At 41.6% G+C, this 20,065-nt stretch overlaps 2 protein-coding genes across 4 annotated transcripts; both read left to right on the forward strand.

Moving 5' to 3' along the window:
- LOC106905794 (E3 ubiquitin-protein ligase TRIM21-like) lies at window positions 1-3,183 on the forward strand. The gene is made up of 3 exons (XM_014970782.2): window positions 1-449; window positions 750-898; window positions 1,068-3,183. The coding sequence occupies exons 2-3, from the start codon at window positions 875-877 to the stop codon at window positions 2,736-2,738; spliced, it is 1,695 nt and encodes a 564-aa protein (XP_014826268.1). The 5' UTR covers window positions 1-449; window positions 750-874; the 3' UTR covers window positions 2,739-3,183.
- A 297-nt stretch (window positions 3,184-3,480) lies between these two features.
- wipi1 (WD repeat domain, phosphoinositide interacting 1) lies at window positions 3,481-19,144 on the forward strand. 3 transcript variants are annotated; one of them, XM_014970784.2, is made up of 13 exons: window positions 3,481-3,972; window positions 6,526-6,608; window positions 7,408-7,577; window positions 9,501-9,597; window positions 9,827-9,924; window positions 11,085-11,177; window positions 11,667-11,737; window positions 13,164-13,271; window positions 14,179-14,343; window positions 16,134-16,241; window positions 16,436-16,578; window positions 18,052-18,205; window positions 18,496-19,144. In XM_014970784.2, exons 1-12 carry the CDS (start codon window positions 3,896-3,898, stop codon window positions 18,171-18,173), a joined length of 1,335 nt encoding a protein of 444 aa, XP_014826270.2. In that variant the 5' UTR covers window positions 3,481-3,895; the 3' UTR covers window positions 18,174-18,205; window positions 18,496-19,144. The 3 variants fall into 3 exon arrangements, with proteins under 3 accessions (XP_014826270.2, XP_014826269.2, XP_087864167.1); XM_014970783.2 differs by having other exon boundaries at window positions 3,483-3,972; window positions 18,052-18,152; XM_088008041.1 differs by lacking the exon at window positions 3,481-3,972 and adding an exon at window positions 4,002-4,409 and having other exon boundaries at window positions 18,052-18,152.
- Window positions 19,145-20,065: the final 921 nt, after the last annotated feature.

Raw genomic sequence — 20,065 nt, forward strand, 5'->3', positions numbered from 1 at the left:
TTACACCAACCAGCCCTCCACCTGAGCCATCAGGACTTTCACTGATCAGGAGCTGGACTTCTTACTTAATACAAATCAATCCATGGTTGTCCTATAACTTTCTCCAGCTGAACAGACACAAAACTGAAGTTATTATATTTGGACCTGCAGAAGAATGATCCAGAGTCGGCACAGCTTCAGTTATTACAGCTAGAAACTTGAGATCAGGCTGAACTCTGGGTGTAGTGATAAACTCTGACCTGAACAACATAAAGACGGTTGCGAAGTCAGCCTTCTGTCACCTGAAGAACATTTCCAGGATTAGAGGACTAAAGTCTCAACTAGATCTAGAGAAACTTGGGTAATAAAAAGTCTTAAAAATTGAAAGACTGAAGCAAAAAGACAGGACTTCCACCATGATACACACCCTGCTGGCTATTAATACTAACTCTGTCCGGAATCACTAAAAGGTAACTTGAATTTGTCACAATGTAAAGCAAGAGCCTATCCTTGAATGGAAACACTGACACTTTTACAGTGCCTATAAAAATTAATAACTCCTATTATGGAGGTGGATGTTTTACCCTTTTAATTGCTTTTACAAATTAATCATGACCAGCAAAATTTGGCATTCACAAAAAGTTTAATGTCAAAGTGAAAACCTGTTTACAAAAAATGACAAAACAAATTTATAACATAAAATATGTTGCTGCATAAATTTTCAGCCCCTTTAAAGTGACTGACCTTCTTTTCCTTATCTTTTTTCTCAGGGAGGAGCAACACTGAGTCATGATATTAAAACGTCACTCTTCAGAAATGAAAGTAATATTTAGCTGAAGTGACCACTGAGCTGCTGTGGAGATAAATCTCTGTTTCTTCCTGAAGACTTAAGTTCATGTGTTTCTTCTCAACAATACTGGTGAGTACAGCAGAAATCTGATTTGCTGTTTCTATAAACCAACAGAAAGTTTGAGCTTTTTCTTGTGGACTGAAAGGTGGTAGAAAAATTCAGGTTTGTGAAAAACTGCAACACTGAACAAGTTTAAGTGATTTGTTTTTAACGGAAGCTCTCCCTGGCCTGTCCTCAGAGTTCAGACATGCCGTCTGGCAGCAACCTGCAGTCTAAGGATCAGTTTCTCTGCTCCATCTGTCTGGATGTGTTCACTGATCCAGTCACCACAGCGTGTGGACACAACTTCTGCAAGACCTGCATCACTCAACACTGGGATGGAAATGTTCCCTACAAGTGTCCTCTGTGCAACGAGAACTTTGCCTCTAGACCTCAGCTGAGAGTCAACACTTTGTTCTCTGAGATGATTGATCAGTTGAGACGTGAAGCCAGCAGCAGTAGCTCAGAGGAACAAGTTGCCAAAAAAGGAGAGGTTCCTTGTGACGTCTGCACTGGACCCAAACTGAAGGCCCTGAAGTCCTGCATGGTGTGTCTGGCCTCCTACTGTCAGACTCACCTGGAGCCTCACCTGACCGCTCCACGTCTGAAGAAACACCAGCTGATGGAGCCGGTGGAGAACCTGGAGGACAGGATGTGTCTGCAGCACGATAAACCTCTGGAGCTGTTCTGTAGGACCGACCAGACATGCGTCTGCTTGCTCTGCCCCATTTTAAACCACAAGAACCATGAGTTTGTTCCTCTGAGAGAAGAATCTAAAGAAAAGAAGGCAGAGCTGAGGAATACAGAGGCTGAAGTTCATGAGATGATCCAAGAGAGACGACTGACGATCCAGGAGATCAGAGAGTCAGTGAAGATCAGCAAAGATGCTGCAGACAGAGAGAAAGCAGAAGGTGTTCAGGTCTTCACGGCTCTGATGGAGTCTGCTGAGCGAGGCCTGAAGGAGCTCCTCAAGGAGATCCAGGACAAACAGGAAGCTACAGAGAAACAGGCTGAAGACTTCATCAGAGATCTGGAACAGGAGATCTCTGAGCTGAAGAAGAGGAGCTCTGAGGTGAAGCAGCTCTCACAGTCTGAAGATCACCTCCACCTCCTCCAAAGCTTCTCCTCCCTGAAAGCTGCTCCACCCACCAAGACCTGGACAGAGGTCAGAGTTCATCCATCATCATATGAGGGGACTGTGATGAGAGCTGTGGCTCAGGTTGAGCAGGAGATCAGGGAGAAGAAGCTGCAGAAGCTGAGTGAGGCTGAGCTGAAGCGGGTCCAGCGGTTTGCGGTGGATGTGACTCTGGATCCTGACACAGCTCAGCCCTGGCTCATCCTGTCTGGTGATGGAAAACAGGTGAACCATGGAGACGTGAGGAAGAATCTTCCAGACAATCCAGAGAGATTTTCCCTGTGTCCGTGTGTTTTAGGACAGCAGAGTTTCTCTTCAGGCAGATTTTACTTTGAGGTTCAGGTTAAAGGAAAAACTAAGTGGGATTTAGGAGTGGCCAGAGAATCAGTCACCAGGAAGGGAAACATCACATTGAGTCCCCAGAATGGTTTCTGGACTGTTGTGTTGAGAAATGGAAACAAGTACAAAGTTTTTGCTGACCCTTCAGTACATCTCCATCTCCATCCTGGTCCTGAGAAGGTGGGGGTGTTTGTGGATTATGAGGAGGGTCTGGTCTCTTTTTATGATGTAGATGCTGCTGCTCTGATCTACTCCTTCACTGGCTGCCGCTTCACTCAGAAACTCTACCCATACTTCAGTCCCTGTAATAATCATGGCGGTACAAACTCTGCTCCTCTGCTCATCTGCCCTGTTGAGCAGGTTGATCATTGCACTGATAAAGATGATGCAGAATGAATCTGATTGACTCTGCAGCAGGTGACGTCCTGCTGGTGGAGAGGAGAGCTTGGAAACGTCCTCAACAGGAAGCGAACAGTTCAGATTCTGTGCTGCAGCTCTGGTTCTCGGTTTCTACACATTTTCAGCTTTTGATTGATTATAACATCAAATAACAATGCTTTTAGCTCAGTTTATTGAATTATTCTACTGCTTGTGTAAGATTTTTATTTTTCTTGTTTTATTGATAAACAGTTTTAGGCCTGCATGAAAATGTTTCAACCTGTACATCAACTGATTTATTTGTAGTGATCGTTTTGTCATTGTGCATCATATTGGAGCTTCAATGTCAGCTGTTTGTAAGATATTTAGACAGCAGGAAGAGATCAATTGATTTGTAATGCAATTGTTCTGTTTTTTTATGTTGAAGGCGGTTGGTAGTAAATTAATGCTGGTTAAAAATGCACCCCACATTTTTCAGATTTTTTTTTCTTTTTGTAAAGAAATTTAACCATTCATATTTTCTTTCAGCTACAACTACTTTGTGTTGGCCTTCCACGTAAAGTGTCAATAAACCAGATGAATATATTTGGTTAGAACCTGCTAAAATAGGAAAAAGGATGGTGGTGAAATACTTTGCAAAGGTATTGTTAATAATCATCTTATTTAATGTTCTGATTCTGTTCCAGTCCTCTGAGAAGTATTTAGTCAAAAACCACTTTTTTAATGTCATATTTTCCTCTGAACGGAACATCATCAGGCTGCATGACGTGACTAAACGAACTCGCCGCAAACAAAGTTCCCTCAGCCAATAGGAACATACTACCGTACCCTGGACCAATCAAAATCAAACCACAGACAACGCGGGTTCACTTTCAGCCAATCACCTTCGTGGTGTGGGTGACGTAGTTCCGTCAGCTGTTCTTGTTTTTGCTTCAGTTTATTTTCCTCCGGGCACTGGAAGTCCGACCGATCAGAGAACCTCTCCGACACCGAATCTGAGCGTTCATCGCCCGGCGAGAGTCTCCACACTGGCCGCTGTCCCACACACCTCGGCCGCTCCACTTTCCCTCTGAGCTGGAGCCGTCCTCCGCCGCAGACATCGAGGGAAACGGTGAAACGGATCCCGGGCCTCCAGTCCAGTTCGGAGGGGGGGAAGGAGGTCGCTGGGAGGCGGGATGGAGGGCGCGGACGGAGCGGGCGAGCCGGGCCGGCGCCGCCAGTTCGGCTGCGCCTCCTTCAACCAAGACTCCACGTAAGCAAGCGGCTCACGCGAGGATGAGTCATCTGAAGACCCGTCCGCGGAAATAGCTACTCTCAGCTGATAAGTGGCTGAAGTCTATCCAGAACCAATGAGTTCTGCTCTTTGTGGACGTTAGAACCAGCTGGTAGCTCTGACCCACCTATACCAGCAGTCCCAGTTACCGAACCAGTTAGTGGTTTATCAGCATTTGGACTGGAAGTGAAGCTGTGGGCCTTAACACTCTGACATCCTCCAGCTCCTTCCATATGTTTGCTGAATTTGTGTTGTTCTCGTCCACAGAATGTACTCAGAACAGGCAAAACATTATGACCACTGACGGATGAGGTGAATCTCCTCTGTTATCTGCCCATAATGAGCAGCTCTCCATTATGACGGTCCCTGCTGTTGTGGGGCTGGGGGGACATTTTGTTCTCTGAGCTTTGGTGGAGGTAAGAAAGTGTGACTAGCATCAGGCTGAGATGGACCAGAGCTGCTGCTCACTGTGGGGCTCACTACATGGAGCTTAAATCAGCATCACAATGTCAATATGTGCAACACTGCAGACATGGAGGGCAGCTATATAATGTCAGGAGCCATGCCTTCAACTCTGCTGCTCTCCAATAAAAGTTTTAATCATTTAAATAAATTTTTATTGTCTGATATGGAGTTTAGAAAATTCAGAAAGCTCTGGGCTCAATGACCTCATGGGAAATAAAGAAAGTTCTTAGAACATGTGGGTTAATATTATCGGAATATTCTATAATGAGGTAAATTATTACGTTTTACTAAAATCCCACAGCTTTAGCCAATGCCATGTTGCAGACTGTGTGCGTGTTTTAAACGTTATTCCTTTCTGGCTGTGGAATGGTTTGAGAAGAAAAAGTCTGGATTTTAATCCAATGGATTATCTGTGCGGGGGCGGAGCCAGAAAAATATTCATAGGGCAGCCAACGACTGATCAGCCCCAGAGCCACTTTGGATAAATATATTCTGTCCAAGCATACATCACTTCTGCCACCTACTGTTTTGGAGGGGAACTGCTGGCTCCGATGGGACGCTCTACTGGGCACTTACCTCTCCATGGGACCAACCAATCGCTTGGCTCTCTGGCTCCGCCCTTTCATATGTGGGATGTCTGGCCAATGGAAACCTAACGGCTTCCAGAACAAATACCATCCACTGCATCTTTGAGTCAAACTTTCATGAATCCAGGCTGTTTTGGCAGCAAAATGGTGGCTCACCACATCATAAGGCTCTTATTGCAGTTACCTGATGTAGGCATAGTGCAGCAATCATGTCAGCTCCCATAAACAGACACATAGAACCTGTTTTATTCCCACCCTTGTGTTTGGATCAGATACAGAATTTAAACCTGGAAAGGACCAGATGATGGTTTCTTATGCTCAGTTTGGTGAAACATCAACCCTCATTTTCCAAGGCTAATCTGTGAAAAGGGAATATTAAGATGTATAATTAGTTTTATACAATATTAACAATCTCATGTTTCTTGAAAGAGCAGTTTGCTCTTTAGCATGCAGGTTCAGTTGTAGTTATTTAAATAGCCAGATCTTCCTATCGTAATGCACCAATTCCTCTCTATAAGGTCTGAGCTGTCTGATTATGTACAATCAAGTCTTTCGAGCTGTTCATCATAATAATGTTATTCTCTCATCAAAAACATACCTGGAGTGTTGCTTTGATTCTTTTATGCATGTTTGAGAAGACCTTTAATCCCCATGACAACCATTCAATTGTGCAAAATGTCTGGGTGAACCCTTCGAGGCGCAGCTCCTCCTCAGGGCTGCAGTTTTCAAGCACCTATCTCCCTCGACTTCCCCACTCAGCTCCTTCAGACTAGCCAGCAGCAGTTAGCAAACATCTGGTGGAACTGTGCATCTGCTGAGCTCATTATAGGAGCTACTTCTCAATGCAACGCTGGCAGAAAAGTTAAGGAGTTAATAGAGGACCCATGTGGTGATGACATCTTGAAGGTGGGGTTTCAGAAAGAGCAGGAGTTTATTTTAGATAGAGGCCCAATTTTAAGGTGTTATATTTCTTTCAAGTCATATTTGATTTATATGTAGTTACTTAACTGTGTTATAAAATGTCACTATGTCCCTGGAAAACACAATACTGTCACTTTAAAGGAGAAATGATCTAGTTTTATCTCCAGTATAAAAACTTATTCTTGACTGGTTGATTGATTAGCAGAAACATCTTTTGTCACATGAGGCAGCAGAACTCATCGACTGTGATGATTTACAGTTTTAAATGCTCACATCATAGAAATGGTCCAGAGCTGCTAGGTGACCTATGTGGAGTTGAACCAGCCGAGCATGGATCCCTCACTTCCTGTATAAGAGCCACACAGCATGACAGATCCTCCACCATGTCCAGCATGACATGTTTTATCAATGCAGTCCTCTCTGAACACAGTTTCAGTTAAAATCCTTTAAGAGTTTGATAAGCTGCACACGATTGCTCTCGTGATGTCTAACCAGAAAAGCCGTTTTCATAGCGTCACCCTGAACCAGTTTGGATGTCTAACAGCTGTGTGTGTTGCAGGTCACTGGCGTTGGGAACAAGGAGTGGCTACCAGCTTTTCTCTCTGACCTCGGTGGAAAAACTGGACTGCATCCATGAGAGCGGTCAGTAGCCGATCCTGAGTTTGGACTAAACTTCTCTCCCTGGTTAACGTTCAGTTTGCTTTTTCAAATCAAACAGGAATACACCCTACACTGTGTCTGGTAAAGACACATCTGTCAGGTTGCTACAGGCCAGTCTGTGCTTGTGTATGTGCTGCTCAATGTCCTAATGGTGGAGAAACAACTTACAGTTCCAGGAAAAACTGTTTATCTGCCGTCATTGGGAGCTATGCTAACTAGCCTTAGCGTTCAAATGGCAGGCTTTTTGGCAAGCCAGCTGTAGCGTGGCAGAGGTAGGGTATGAGCGACACGTAAACGAGGGTGATTGACAGTGTTGAGACTCTCCTCCTGGCTCTGATTGGTTGCTTCTGACTGAATGGTGTATTTCTGCAGTTGCCCTGGGAGAACTGGGAGAAGGCAGAGGAGCTCGGTTCTTTTAACAGATGATCTGCTTTATATGATACTGTGACGACAAAATGATAAATGTAACAAATATGTAAAAAACATATTTTTTAATAAAAACTACATACTGCAGTCATTGATGATCCATGATGATCAGGCTAAACATCCATGTTTCTGTCACCACATGATTCCTCACTACAAATATCATTTAACATACTTTTTTAAACTAAAGCTACAAAATATCCCTAACAAGGTTATGTCATACATATTTTCACCTAAACCATAAAGTTGTCAGGCTCCAGCTGTCTGGCTGATGGTTTCATGTTGTGGATGTAATCACCTCCTCTGGTTACGTCTGATAGGCCGTGAAAGAAGATCTCTGCTCTGTGTTGTTTTCCAGCGAACACTCCAGACGTCTACATCGTGGAGCGTCTGTTCTCCAGCAGTCTGGTGGTGGTGGTGAGTGCTGCCATGCCGCAACGGATGAACATCTATCACTTTAAGAAAGGGACGGAGATTTGTAACTACAGCTACCCCAGCAGCATCCTTTCCGTCAAGCTCAACAGACAGGTGACTCGCACCGTTTCAGCTCCTGGTCTGTGTCAGTTGAAGATCATCCTCATGCCAAGGGAGACTAAATGTTCAGATTATCCACATTTAGTCTGCATTTAAGCAGATATCCAGAGCGTACGACTCATGTTTAAAATAACTCAAAAAAAGTCTGTTTAGTGTGTGTTGATGCCTTTATAGACTGAAAATATTGGGAGTTCTTAGCTTAATGCATTTAATGAACAAGAAAAGAACATTTAGAGTTTCAGTCTTTACCCAACATATTATTTTAATTAAGATTTCACTGCTTTCATTTCTAGTAAAATGTGTTACCTCTCCCATTTTTTTAGCTTTTAACATCCTCCAGCTCCATTTTGTTGCTTATTATAACAGGAGGGCGAGTGAAGAGCAAATATTCTGGGATTTGATTGATGTGAAAGTTTATGTTCAAGAGCTTTATAATGCAGCCTTGAGCCTAAAGAACAAAAAGGCCTGCAGTATGGATGAGGTGTCTGCAGAACACTTAAGATTCTCAAGCTCCCTTTGCTTGCTTTGTGTTTCACTGGAGTTTTAGCTGTTAGTGCCGATTATAACATAAATATGGCAAAATAAATAAGGACAGTTATCAGTCCCTGGATTTAGCCAGTGTGCTATCCAAGGTCCTGGAGAGGATTTTTCAATAAGATGGAACATTTTCTCCTTACTCCTGATAACCATGTTTGCTTTAAATCAAATCATGGCTCAGATATGTGTTTTTGAGTTGTATAATTTGTACAATTCCACAACTTTTATGTGTTTTACTGATGCTCCAAAGACTTTTGATTGACAGGGTTAGCAATAAAAAGCCATTTGAGGCCAAGAAGAAGAGACGCAATAAAAATCTTAAATGTGATTCAGATGCAAACTAGAGTGGGTCAAATGGTTTTCCTCAGAGCTGCAGGCAAAGAAAATCTTACGGTACAAAGTCCTTCAATGAGGAAAATAAAAGTCTTGTTCTTGGAAAGTAGAATATTTATGCATAATTTACAAAATAATCAACATTTCAAAGACTTACATAATCCTAGATTACTTTGTTATACTAGCATATTAAAAATAATTGTTTGCCTTTATAAGCAAATGATTTATATGGCTTGAGACCGGCTGAGTGCAGACTGTTGAACTGCTTATCACATTGTTGGAAGTATCTCTAAAGGACAAAACTGACGTCATGAACTGGCAGGAGGCAGATAAGGAGCTTCAGTGTCTCTGCGGCCAAATGAACCGTAACTCCACATTTCCTCGTGATCTTATCGAGAGCCGTTTCCTCCCTCCACCGCTGCATGGGCTGTGGTCCCTGTGGGATTTTTCATCAGATGTAGTCGTTCTAACTGCAACTGTCCCATTTTTAGACTCAGATTGGTTCAATTTTTTTTTTTTTTTAGAGAACAAATGGCATCATGGAGATGGCACAGCAGATTCCCCAGTCTGAGAATCTGTGGAAAAACGTCCATTATGTTCGCAGATCATACTCTTAGTAGTTGTTAATGATTGTTTGGAGAGGGTCTAAAACAATAAATCCTGTTGCTAAGCCTCCCAAACAGAAGCAACATCTGAATATCTCTGGTAAACATCCAGCAGCCTGATGTCAGGACAGAGTAGCAGATCATTCAGAAGACGTGATTCTCGCTCTTGTTGTGTCCCACACAGACTGTATACCAGCGGGAAATGATATGTGAATATTTATGATGCCTTTTTATTGTCACTCACTTCTTTGAGTCAAAGAGGACAGAGTTCATGTTCTTGGTGGGAACTTTTGGCTCCCAGTGGACAGAAACTTAATCTCTGGAATGTAGAGATGCTCTCCCACTGGTTTTTCTGGAAATGTGCTGACTGGGAGCAACAGGCTGCAGATACCTGAGACTCTCCTCAGGGACATTCACTGATGTTCTTGAACGTGTCTTACAGAGGCTGGTGGTGTTCCTCGAGGAGTCCATTTATGTCCACAACATTAAAGACATGAAACTTCTCAAGACTCTGCTCGACACTCCATCCAACCCCTCAGGTACGGGGAGAGCTTTTCTAATATTTGAATTACTTCTTTAGACTTTATCCTTCCCCCAACTTGGCAGAAAGAGAAAGACAAACTGAAAATAACTCTCCAAATCTCCACTCTTTTGATTTTAACCTGATTTACCTTTGTATTTTATTTACATTTTGAAGCGTAAACTTTATCAGCTTTTCAGGACTATGTGAAATGAAGCGATGTTTAGAAATGTCCTGACCTCCTGCAGGACTCTGCGCTCTGTCCACCAATCAGTCCAGCTCCTACCTGGCGTATCCTGGCAGCGTCACGTCTGGGGACATCGTTGTACATGACACCAACAGTTTGGTAAGAGCCATGTCAGCGTAGAACGTACACTAAATGTTGTTCTCAGGGATTCACTCAACATTTGGTTTATTATCAGAGATGCGCCAATCATAGCTTTTGTGATTGAGTTCTGATCTCCAGTTTTTGTAAAGAGCTGTAATGAACAATATTCAGATGATTTTTTTGTAGCCTTCTTTCCATCAGGAGTCAATTATTTGAGCGAAGAGTTGGTGTAAAACTTGAACTCTTTCATGATTATTAGTTAAACATTTCAACCTGGCCTTAACATCTAGCATCTAGCTTGCGCTGTCAGTGGTGTTAGCATGCTTTGCTCCAACTCATCTTGAGTTCTCTCTGTTCTTAGATACACGTTTGTCTGCAACAGTTTAGTGAGTGATGTTTGTCCTGTGACCTGAACCCTTTTGTCCTGCAGCTGCTCCTCCTGGAGCCGCTGTATATGTAGCAGAGTGTTCCTGTAAGATGTAAGATAGCTGACAGCAGGAAACCAAAACAAGCCCTACGAGTCCATTCCTGGAGAGTACAACAGAGAGGTTTTCTGAAGGTTCACACACCGCCTCTTCCTCTGTTCGCCTGATTCACTCCAGGCTTCATGACGGGTCAACATGACGCCAAACCAACTGGATCACAACATGCTTTTTCCCCGTCTTATTGGCTCAGCTGGAGGTTTTTGATTGATTTGGTTTGTGCGGTTCAGACTTTTTTTCGTTTTGACCTTTATCAATATCTCTTCACTAAATAATACAAGTTACTGTAGGTGTCTAAGTACACTTTAACACAAGTCAGAGCAGGAAATGAGAGCACCCTTCTTCAATTATTATTATTATTGTTATTTTATTTTATTTATTTTTCAAATTTGCCATGTTTACATTAAGCAAATTCATTTTTGAAATGCTAAATCAGAAGTTAACCTAAAAATCACAGATGAAGTCTGGCTGAACATGTGGAGGATCTGCACCATAACATGGGATAACTGAGGAAATGTTAATTAAAATAATTAAATTAAAGGCTGGATTTTTCTAAACAATTTTGGCGTGAAATGATACTACATTATACAGCAGTTTTGTTTTCAGGGTTTTTAAAACCTTTTCAAACAAGTTTGTGTGCATTCAAAAGTTCAAAGATCTCTCGTTCCTGAGACGTAGCTGCTGGTTTCATTTCAGAGCACAGTGGTCACCATCCCGGCCCATGACAGCCCGCTGGCAGCGCTTGCCTTCAACGCCTCCGCCACTAAACTCGCCAGCGCCTCAGAGAAGGTGAGACTACACTAGCGCCACGTTCAGCTCTTTGGGGTAGACAGGGAGATTTGTATTCATCCTTATTATTGTGGGCCACCTGGTGGGAGGGAACGCACCTCTACATGCATTTAACAATAAGCCCTCGTTGTCATTGTGGCCTCATCACCTTTCATGGTTACCACCATCTTCTGAGGTTTCAAAACTTTCCTCATCTGACATACTCCATTTTCAGAACAGCAAAACTTTAAAAAAAATGGAAACAAACAAAAAAACAAAAAACAAAAAGACCTCTAGAACTTGAATCTCAATCCAAGTAAAATATAGTAAAACCCTACCAAATATTGTAGCGAAGCAGGTTCAATTTTCATATTGCCAAAATATATGGTAGACATGATGAATGTTTCTGCTTTTCTCCACCCTTATTGAAACATTAGCTAACATTGTGTTAAAAAAAAAGAAATTAAAATGACCAGCTTTACATCTGTCTGTCTGTCTGTCTGTCTGCAGGGGACTGTGATCCGAGTCTTCTCTGTTCCTGAAGGCGAGCGTCTATTTGAGTTCCGCAGAGGCATGAAGAGGTCAGCGCTGTTACACATCATTTAAGATGCACATAGGGCTAAGATCATTTCCTTATACTGCTGAATGAACAAGAATCCAGCTCCAGAGCAAATTACTGAGTGGAAGATGATGATGATGATGATGATGATGATGATGATGATGATGATGATGATGATGATGATGATGATGAAGATGATGATGATGATGAGTGTTGGATGGTGATTTTGAATGAACACAGATGTTCTGCTCCCTGCAGCAGTTATTCAGGGTCTTTGCTAGAATTTGTGTCAAGTTTGACGTCATGTATTTAATTCTAAAAAGATTTAAACATGCTGCTGATTTCTACAGCTAAGAAGCTGGATATTCCTTCTTTTTATTTAACAAGTTAGGTTTTGAGTTTGGTGAACAATGTGAAATATCAGGGTCATATTCTGAGGAGTGATCTCTGTGATGATGATGACACAAAGTGACAGTGTTGTATGTTGTACGCACATCTTAATGTGTAGGTACATAAATAACTCATCTGTCCAGTTGAGGTTAAAATGTCCTGTTTTGAACTTATTGCACCTGGTTCCATCTGGCTCCTCTGTGCTGTAACTACGGTAACGCTATAATGAAGTAGCCAATCAGGACACTTATAGAATCCTCCTCAGATTTCCAACACAAAAATGTTTGTCAGGAGCAACATTAAAACTTTTTGTGCTTTGCTGAGGAACTTCATGTATACATTTCTGTGCTGTTTGACTTGATGAGAGCTGCAGCTGCAACATGTAGTGATATTAGATATACGCCTAGCTTTGTTAAATACTGGAATAATTGTCTGTTTTGTGATGGATGTGTTTTTTTGTTTTCCCTACCTGATGATTTGTTTTATTTAAGAAAAAGAATCTAAATGGTATGAACTACTTGTCTCGAAATATAAAAGATTTTCATTAGGTAAAAGTTTTTGGCCTACATAATAACAGCACTGAACTTCACCCTGAACACAACATCCCCACCATGAAACACGGTGGTGTCAGAATCATGATGTGGGGAGGCTTTTCTCCAGAGAAAACACAAACCTGCAGCAGAGCTTTGCTCTCCAGCAGGCCAGCAACCCAAACATCTGCTGTCTCGTTGTACTTTGTTGACACGAAGCTTTTATTGCTCCCTGATGACCGATGTCCAGTCATCTGGTGTCAGATGATACATGTGGGCTGAGACACCAGACAGCTTAGGATATTGTGAACCTAATGCTCAGCCAGTAAATCCATAAAACAGGTTAATTATCCACTTTTTAAAAAAAATATTTTTTTGGAATTTATTGATCAATACATTGGCAGGAAATGGGGGGAAGAAGGGGAAGATGTGCAGTGACTGACCAGACACTGGGAATCGAACCTGGGAGTTTTCCCTCCCTACCAGCTGCTCCCCCTGCGCTCCATTAATCATCCATTTTGTCTGCAGGTATGTCAACATAAGCTCCTTATCCTTCAGTTTGGATGCCCAGTTCCTCTGCGCCTCCAGCAACACAGAGACTGTTCACATCTTTAAACTGGAACAACTGGGAGCAAGGTGAGCTTCCAGACAGACTAAACGGACTAAATACTGGAAAACTGTTAGCTTCCACAGTGTAGCCCAGATTTAGAAATGAACATTTGTCTCTGTCTGTGAGCTTTAGTTGTATCTATCATTCAGTTTAGATTATTTATGCAGCACTTTTTACAAGACAAGCAGCTGCAATTCATATCTGGTACTATAAAAGCCATTTCTGTTCAAATTCAATTCATTCCAATATTCACCAATAACAAAGACACATTCAGTTCCAATTTTATACACTTCAGACCTCATTAGAATGAACTTAGCTTATCTGATCGCACAGCAGAAAAAACATTATGTGAGGACACCAGCAGATTCAGCAGGAATAGGGTTAGGAACATGTAGAAACAGCAGAGAGAAAAGGCTTCCTTTTCAGAAGACAGAAAAAGACCAAAAAAACACAAAATAATAAAGCTCTGGAAAAAATAAAGAGCACTTAAAATGACCCGTTTCTCTGATTTTACTCTTTATACGTATAAATCTATATATGTTTGCGTAAAATGAACATTGTACTTTTTTTTATGAACAAAAGCTGAGTATTTATTTGCAGAAAATGAGAAATGGTCAAAATAACAAAAATAATAATAATGCAGTGTCACCAGACCACAAATAATGCAAAGAGAACAAGTTCATATTCATTTAGAAACAACCATACTAATGTTTGAACTCAGGAAGAGTTCAGAAATCTGTTTTTTTTTACAGCCCAAATAATCAGTTTTAAAACAGTGGAAACTTAGGATCATTTTAACAATCAAACAGTGTGATTTTTAGGACATAATGTGTGTTGTATGATATATTTACTCTTTAATGTATTTATTCAAAAGAATACGAACTTGGTGGTTATGTCACAAGACCTCTAGCTGTCGTCCTTTTCTCTCTCCAGTGCTGAGGACGAGGCGGCTACCTGGACAGCTTACATGGGGAAGATGTTCTCTGCGGCCAGCAGCTACCTCCCTGGTCCGGTTTCTGGCATGATGAGCCAGGACCGGGCTTTCGCTACCGTTCACCTCCTCTCATCTGGTCAGAGGAACGTTTGCACCTTAGTCACGTGAGCTACTCTCTCTTCCTCACGAACGCTGAAGACATGTACAGGTGCTGGTCATAAAATTAGAATATTGTGATAAAGTTAATTATTTTCCATAATGTCATGATAAAAATTAAATTGTCATATATTTTAGATTCATTGCACACCAACTGAAATATTTCAGGTCTTTTATTGTTTTAATTTTGATGATTTTGGCAAACAGCTCATGAAAACCCAAAATCCCTGTCTCAAAAAATTAGAATATTATGAAAAGGTTCTCTGAACGAGCAATAAAAATAATCATCTGAATCAACAAAGTAACTCTAAACACCTGAAAAAGATTCCTGAGGCCTTTAAAAACTCCCAGCCTGGTTCGTTACTCAAAACCGCAATCATGGGTCAGACTGCTGACCTGACTGCTGTCCAGAAGGCCATCACTGACATCCTCAAGCAAGAGGGTGAGAAACAGAAAGTAATTTCTGAACGAATCGGCTGTTTGCAGAGTGTTATATCAACGCACCTCAGTGGGAAGTCAGTAGGAAGGAAAAAGTGTGGCAGAAAACGCTACACAACGAGAAGAGGTGACCGGACCCTGAGGAAGATTGTGGAGAAGGGCCGATTCCAGACCTTGGGGGAAGCAGTGGACACAGTCTGGAGTAGAAACATCCAGAGCCACTGTGCACAGGCGTGTGCAGGAAATGGGCTACAGGTGCCGCATTCCCCAGGTCAAAGGTCAAGCCACTTTTGAACCAGAAACAGCGGCAGAAGCGCCTGACCTGGGCTACAGAGAAGCAGCACTTTGGACCACTGTTGTTCAGTGGTCCAAAGTACTTTTTTCGGATGAAAGCAAACTTTGCATGTCATTCGGAAATCAAAGTGCCAGACTCTGGAGGAAGACTGGGGAGAAGGAAATGCCAAAATGCCAGAAGTCCAGTGTCAAGTACCCACAGTCAGTGATGGTCTGGGTGCCATGTCAGCTGCTGGTGTTGGTCCACTGGGTTTTATCAAGGGCAGGGTCAATGCAGCAGCTATCAGAAGATTTTGGAGCACTTCATGCTTCCATCTGCTGAAAAGTTTTATGGAGATGAAAATTTAATTTGGTCTGGAATCGGCCCTTCTCCACAATCTTCCTCAGGGTCCGGTCACCTCTTCTCGTTGTGTAGCGTTTTCTGCCACACTTTTTCCTTCCTACTGACTTCCCACTGAGGTGCCTTGATATAACACTCTGCAAACAGCCGATTCGTTCAGAAATTTCTTTCTGTTTCTCACCCTCTTGCTTGAGGATGTCAGTGATGGCCTTCTGGACAGCAGTCAGGTCAGCAATCTGACCCATGATTGCGGTTTTGAGTAACGAACCAGGCTGGGAGTTTTTAAAGGCCTCAGGAATCTTTTTCAGGTGTTTAGAGTTACTTTGTTGATTCAGATGATTATTTTTATTGCTCGTTCAGAGAACCTTTTCATAATATTCTAATTTTTTGAGACAGGGATTTTGGGTTTTCATGAGCTGTTTGCCAAAATCATCAAAATTAAAACAATAAAAGACCTGAAATATTTCAGTTGGTGTGCAATGAATCTAAAATATATGACAATTTAATTTTTATCATGACATTATGGAAAATAATTAACTTTATCACAATATTCTAATTTTATGACCAGCACCTGTAGATACTCTGACTAACGTGTCATAAGCTACATTTAAAGGCCATATTTCAGACCAGTTTGGAGCTCGGGAAACAATGTTTTCTGCAAGAAGTGAACAACCATTAGTACTTAGCTTCCGCTGCTCCTTTTCTGTGGGGTCTTGGATGTTTCAGGATCCAGAGGCTCCTGCGGCTGCTGGTGGCCACCGCCGACGGCCAACTCTTCATCTATAATGTGGATCCACAGGATGGAGGCGAGTGTCAGCTGGCTTACAAACACAGGTGAGGCTGATCCAAATCCATCAGACTGGATATACCACATTCAGGTGACATGAATGTGTAGTTACTTCTTTCTTGTGACGGTTCCTCCTTTGTGTGTGTGTGTGTGTGTGTGTGTGTGTGTGTGTGTGTGTGTGTGTGTGTGTGTGTGTGTGTGTGTGTGTGTGTGTGTGTGTGTGTGTGTGTGTGTGTTCCAGGCTCGTTGGTGTTGATGATGAAACGCACAGTGAAGAGATGAAGTCAGAGGGGGGACAGCTCACACAGGAAACACACTCCTTTCCATCTTATGCAGAAACTGCTGCCTTACCAGCTTCTGGTCATGCTACTGCAACCCTCACTGGTTAGTGGTAACCAACTCTACTAGTTAAGGACCATTACCTACCTCAGCTTTAAACCTTGTAGTATGTAATTCTTATAAAAATGATGTTTTTCCATATTTGTTGAAACTGTCACCAGTTTATGAGACAGATAATCTGTGAACAGATCCATCTGCTCCACCTCTTCCCTGAGCTGTAAATGCACCGACCAAAAACAACCAATCAGAGCCAGGAGGCGTGTCTTAGCGCACTAGCTGCTGCTGTAGTAATACTTTCCTTACTAATCGTGCTAATCGCTATCTGTTGATGTCGTAATCATTTTGTCTTTGATGTCAACTAGTAAAACTGTCTTCCAGCACACATGACCTCACCTGATATGAATAATTAATGACGGTTTAGGAAGATTGGATGAACGCTGCCAGCTGTTCTCATGTCTGCCTTTGTTATGTTCCTGAAGTTACAGTCAGACTAAACGTCTGGTGGTGGCTGGAGAAAAGCCTTAGAGATTAGAAATTGGCTCCAAAAGTCCAACCGGTGCGTCTTTAATCCAGCGTTTTACTTTCTTTGCAGCAATTGGAAAACCGCTCAGGAGTTGGAAGTGTTGCGCAGAAACTGTTTCTTTGATATTTCTTGCAATGACCGGGGTTCTTGGAGAGAGTCTAAAGCTGAGTAGAAGGCATCGCACACAGTCTGCAGCAATGCAGAGATGATGAGTCTGAATCACAAATCAACTGCTTTATAAAAATCTGTCTAATATTTTTTACCTCTATCGGCTAAAAGTTCTGAGATCTCTTCCTTTCTTTCCCACACCCATGTTTGTTTAATAGAGATTTGGGATCATATTCTCCGGACAATGGTTTGTTTTTGAAAAGAAAAAAAAAGCTCAATCTGTTGTTTATGCATGCAGTATCGCTATCATTGCCATGGTTATCATCATATCACATGGCAGCAAGTAACACAAGTACCATCAGAGGTCATGTGAGCAGGAAGCCTCTGTTTGAGTCTCCTGAGAAACCCAGAAGAAAAAGAATCAATAATAAATACTAAGGAGATCCTTCAGCCATCCTCTAAAAAACAGATTAAAAAAAAAAAAAAAAAAAAAAAAAAATATATATATATATATATATATATATATATATATATATATATATATATATATATATATATATATATATATATATATATATACTGCTCAAAAAAATAAAGGGAACATTTCACTTTAATTTTGTGTGTGGCTCCAAATCCAGGCCTCCATTGGTTAATAAAATTGATTTCCATTGATGATTTTTGTGTGATTTTGTTGTCAGCACATTCAACTTTGTACAGAACAAAGTATTCAATGAGAATATTTCATTCATTCAGATCTAGGATGTGTTATTTGAGTGTTCCCTTTAATTATTTGAGCAGTGTATATATGCTGGACGTTATGGTTGTGAGGTCTAAGCTCTGGGGATCTGGAAAGCGTTAACGATTCCTCTGTCTCCTCCAACCTGCAGGTTACTCTGAAGACGGCGGTGCGAAACAGGGGGACGTGATTCCTGAGCACGAGTTTGCTGTGGGGCCGGTGTGTCTGGACGACGAGAACGAGTTCCCTCCTGTGAGCAACCAGAAGTGCTGACTATCAGCCGTAGACTCTCACTGCAGCTGATTGTAAGAAATATCTAACCTTTACGCAACTTGGCTAGTTTCCTGAAGACTTCAGAACCAAAGCGTTTAAGAAGAGGGATTTTAATTTCTAGTGACAAAGTAATGATAATTAGAGAACATGAAACCAGACTAGGCACAAGCATCGAATGAACTCACGAATACATCATTCTAGCTTCCACCGAACATGCTTTATGCGATTATTCATGTATTGGATGTGCAAAGCTCATTTGTGTTTCCTGAAGAGTTCAGATCCATGCAGACAAAACTAACAAGTGTTTGTGTGTCTTTTGTAGATCCGTTCTTGCCGCACTGGGACTGGAGATGGCCAGGGCTGAGTGCAGAAGAACAGAGAGACAGATGGGCGTCAGCCGGCGAGGTGAACAGAAGAAATCCGTTCTCAGAATTTCAGGGAGGCAAATAATTCCAGCATGAAAAGAGGGAAACACCTGAAGGTCACACAGTAAGGAAAACAAGCTGGGATGTCATTTCATCTGAGCATGAAAGTGTTTACTCTGGAATACCAGTTGAAAACAAAAGGCGTGGATAGAGTTTGGAACGCTGAATGCCCAACAAGTCTGACTTTGCTGGAAACATGAGATGCATGCTTGATAGGAAATATAACCACAACTTTGATTTTATTGTTACTTGTCAAATATACAGTTGACATGCATTATTGTAGCGGAATTAGTTTTGCCTTATCATTTCAGTTTACATATCAGGTTTGTATTGTAAATAGCGTCCGTCTCATCGAATGCATTCAGTGTTTCTGTGTATGCCTGCTGGAGGACCTTCAGCCGGCGGATAAGTACTGTATGTTTCGTTGTGCCTCATATTTTTTTGTAAAAGTAAAATGTATTTTACTAATTGCACAAGACCAAAAAACAAAAAAGAGGAAGAAACTAAATAATAAACTAATAGATGACTGAAACTATGCAAAGCAAACTAGTTGTCCTGTTTTGTGTTTATAAAACTGAATTCATCAGCTTGTGGATAATTGTGACTTTTTCAAAGAACCTCGTCTCTTTTCCAACTTTTTTCTTTTAAACGGGCTTTTATGGATTACCTAAAAACAGTCAATATCTTACCAGAAAGAGGGACAGATCTGTCACCCCTTCTGGTAAGAACTGTCCCTCATAGAGTAAACTTTATGTTTACTGTATAATGTAAACATACAGTGACTGGATGTTTACATTGCTCACTTTGACATTAAAAGTTTTTTTTGTTGTTAAAAAAAGCCAATTTTTGTTGATCATGATTGATTTCTAAAAGTAACAAAATGGTAAAATATCAAAAAGTGGGTGAATGCTTTTCACGGGCACATTTGTACTTTTAAAGATGTCCCGTTTTTTAAAATAAACTAAAAAAAAAAGCTGTTTTTCCCTGGTGTACAGGCAGAGGTTGGACATTTGTGACGTGTTCAAACTAATTAACTTTGCCCAGTCCCTGTTATCTGCAGTGGGGCAAAGTATTGTGCAGACTTTTGATTGCAGTGGCACCGATTCTTTAATTTGTACTTTCTAGCATGATATGTGCTCAACCAAGATCAACTATTACTCGTTTGGAAAAACGGTACCTGGTCATGTTAAACACAACACAAAGACCTCAGTGGAGTCCAATCAGAATCCACTACCTGTTGCCATTTTCCATGGGCCACAAACACGTTGCAGACTGGTTCTGGTTTCTGTCTGCGTCGTGTTCTCCAGAGTTCAGGGTGTGGCTGACGTCTCGCCTAATTACAGACATTTCCCTTACGGGCACTTTATAAACTATTCTAGTTCCACGCAGAACTTTCCCAGTCAGGCTAGACTTGGCACTTTGATTGGTAAGATGTTTCTACCTGCTGAATCATGTTATCCACCATCA

Source organism: Poecilia mexicana, unplaced genomic scaffold (genome assembly GCF_051168715.1).
Source record: "Poecilia mexicana isolate PSO_F unplaced genomic scaffold, ASM5116871v1 scaffold_8, whole genome shotgun sequence".
Taxonomy (NCBI): Eukaryota; Metazoa; Chordata; class Actinopteri; order Cyprinodontiformes; family Poeciliidae; genus Poecilia; species Poecilia mexicana.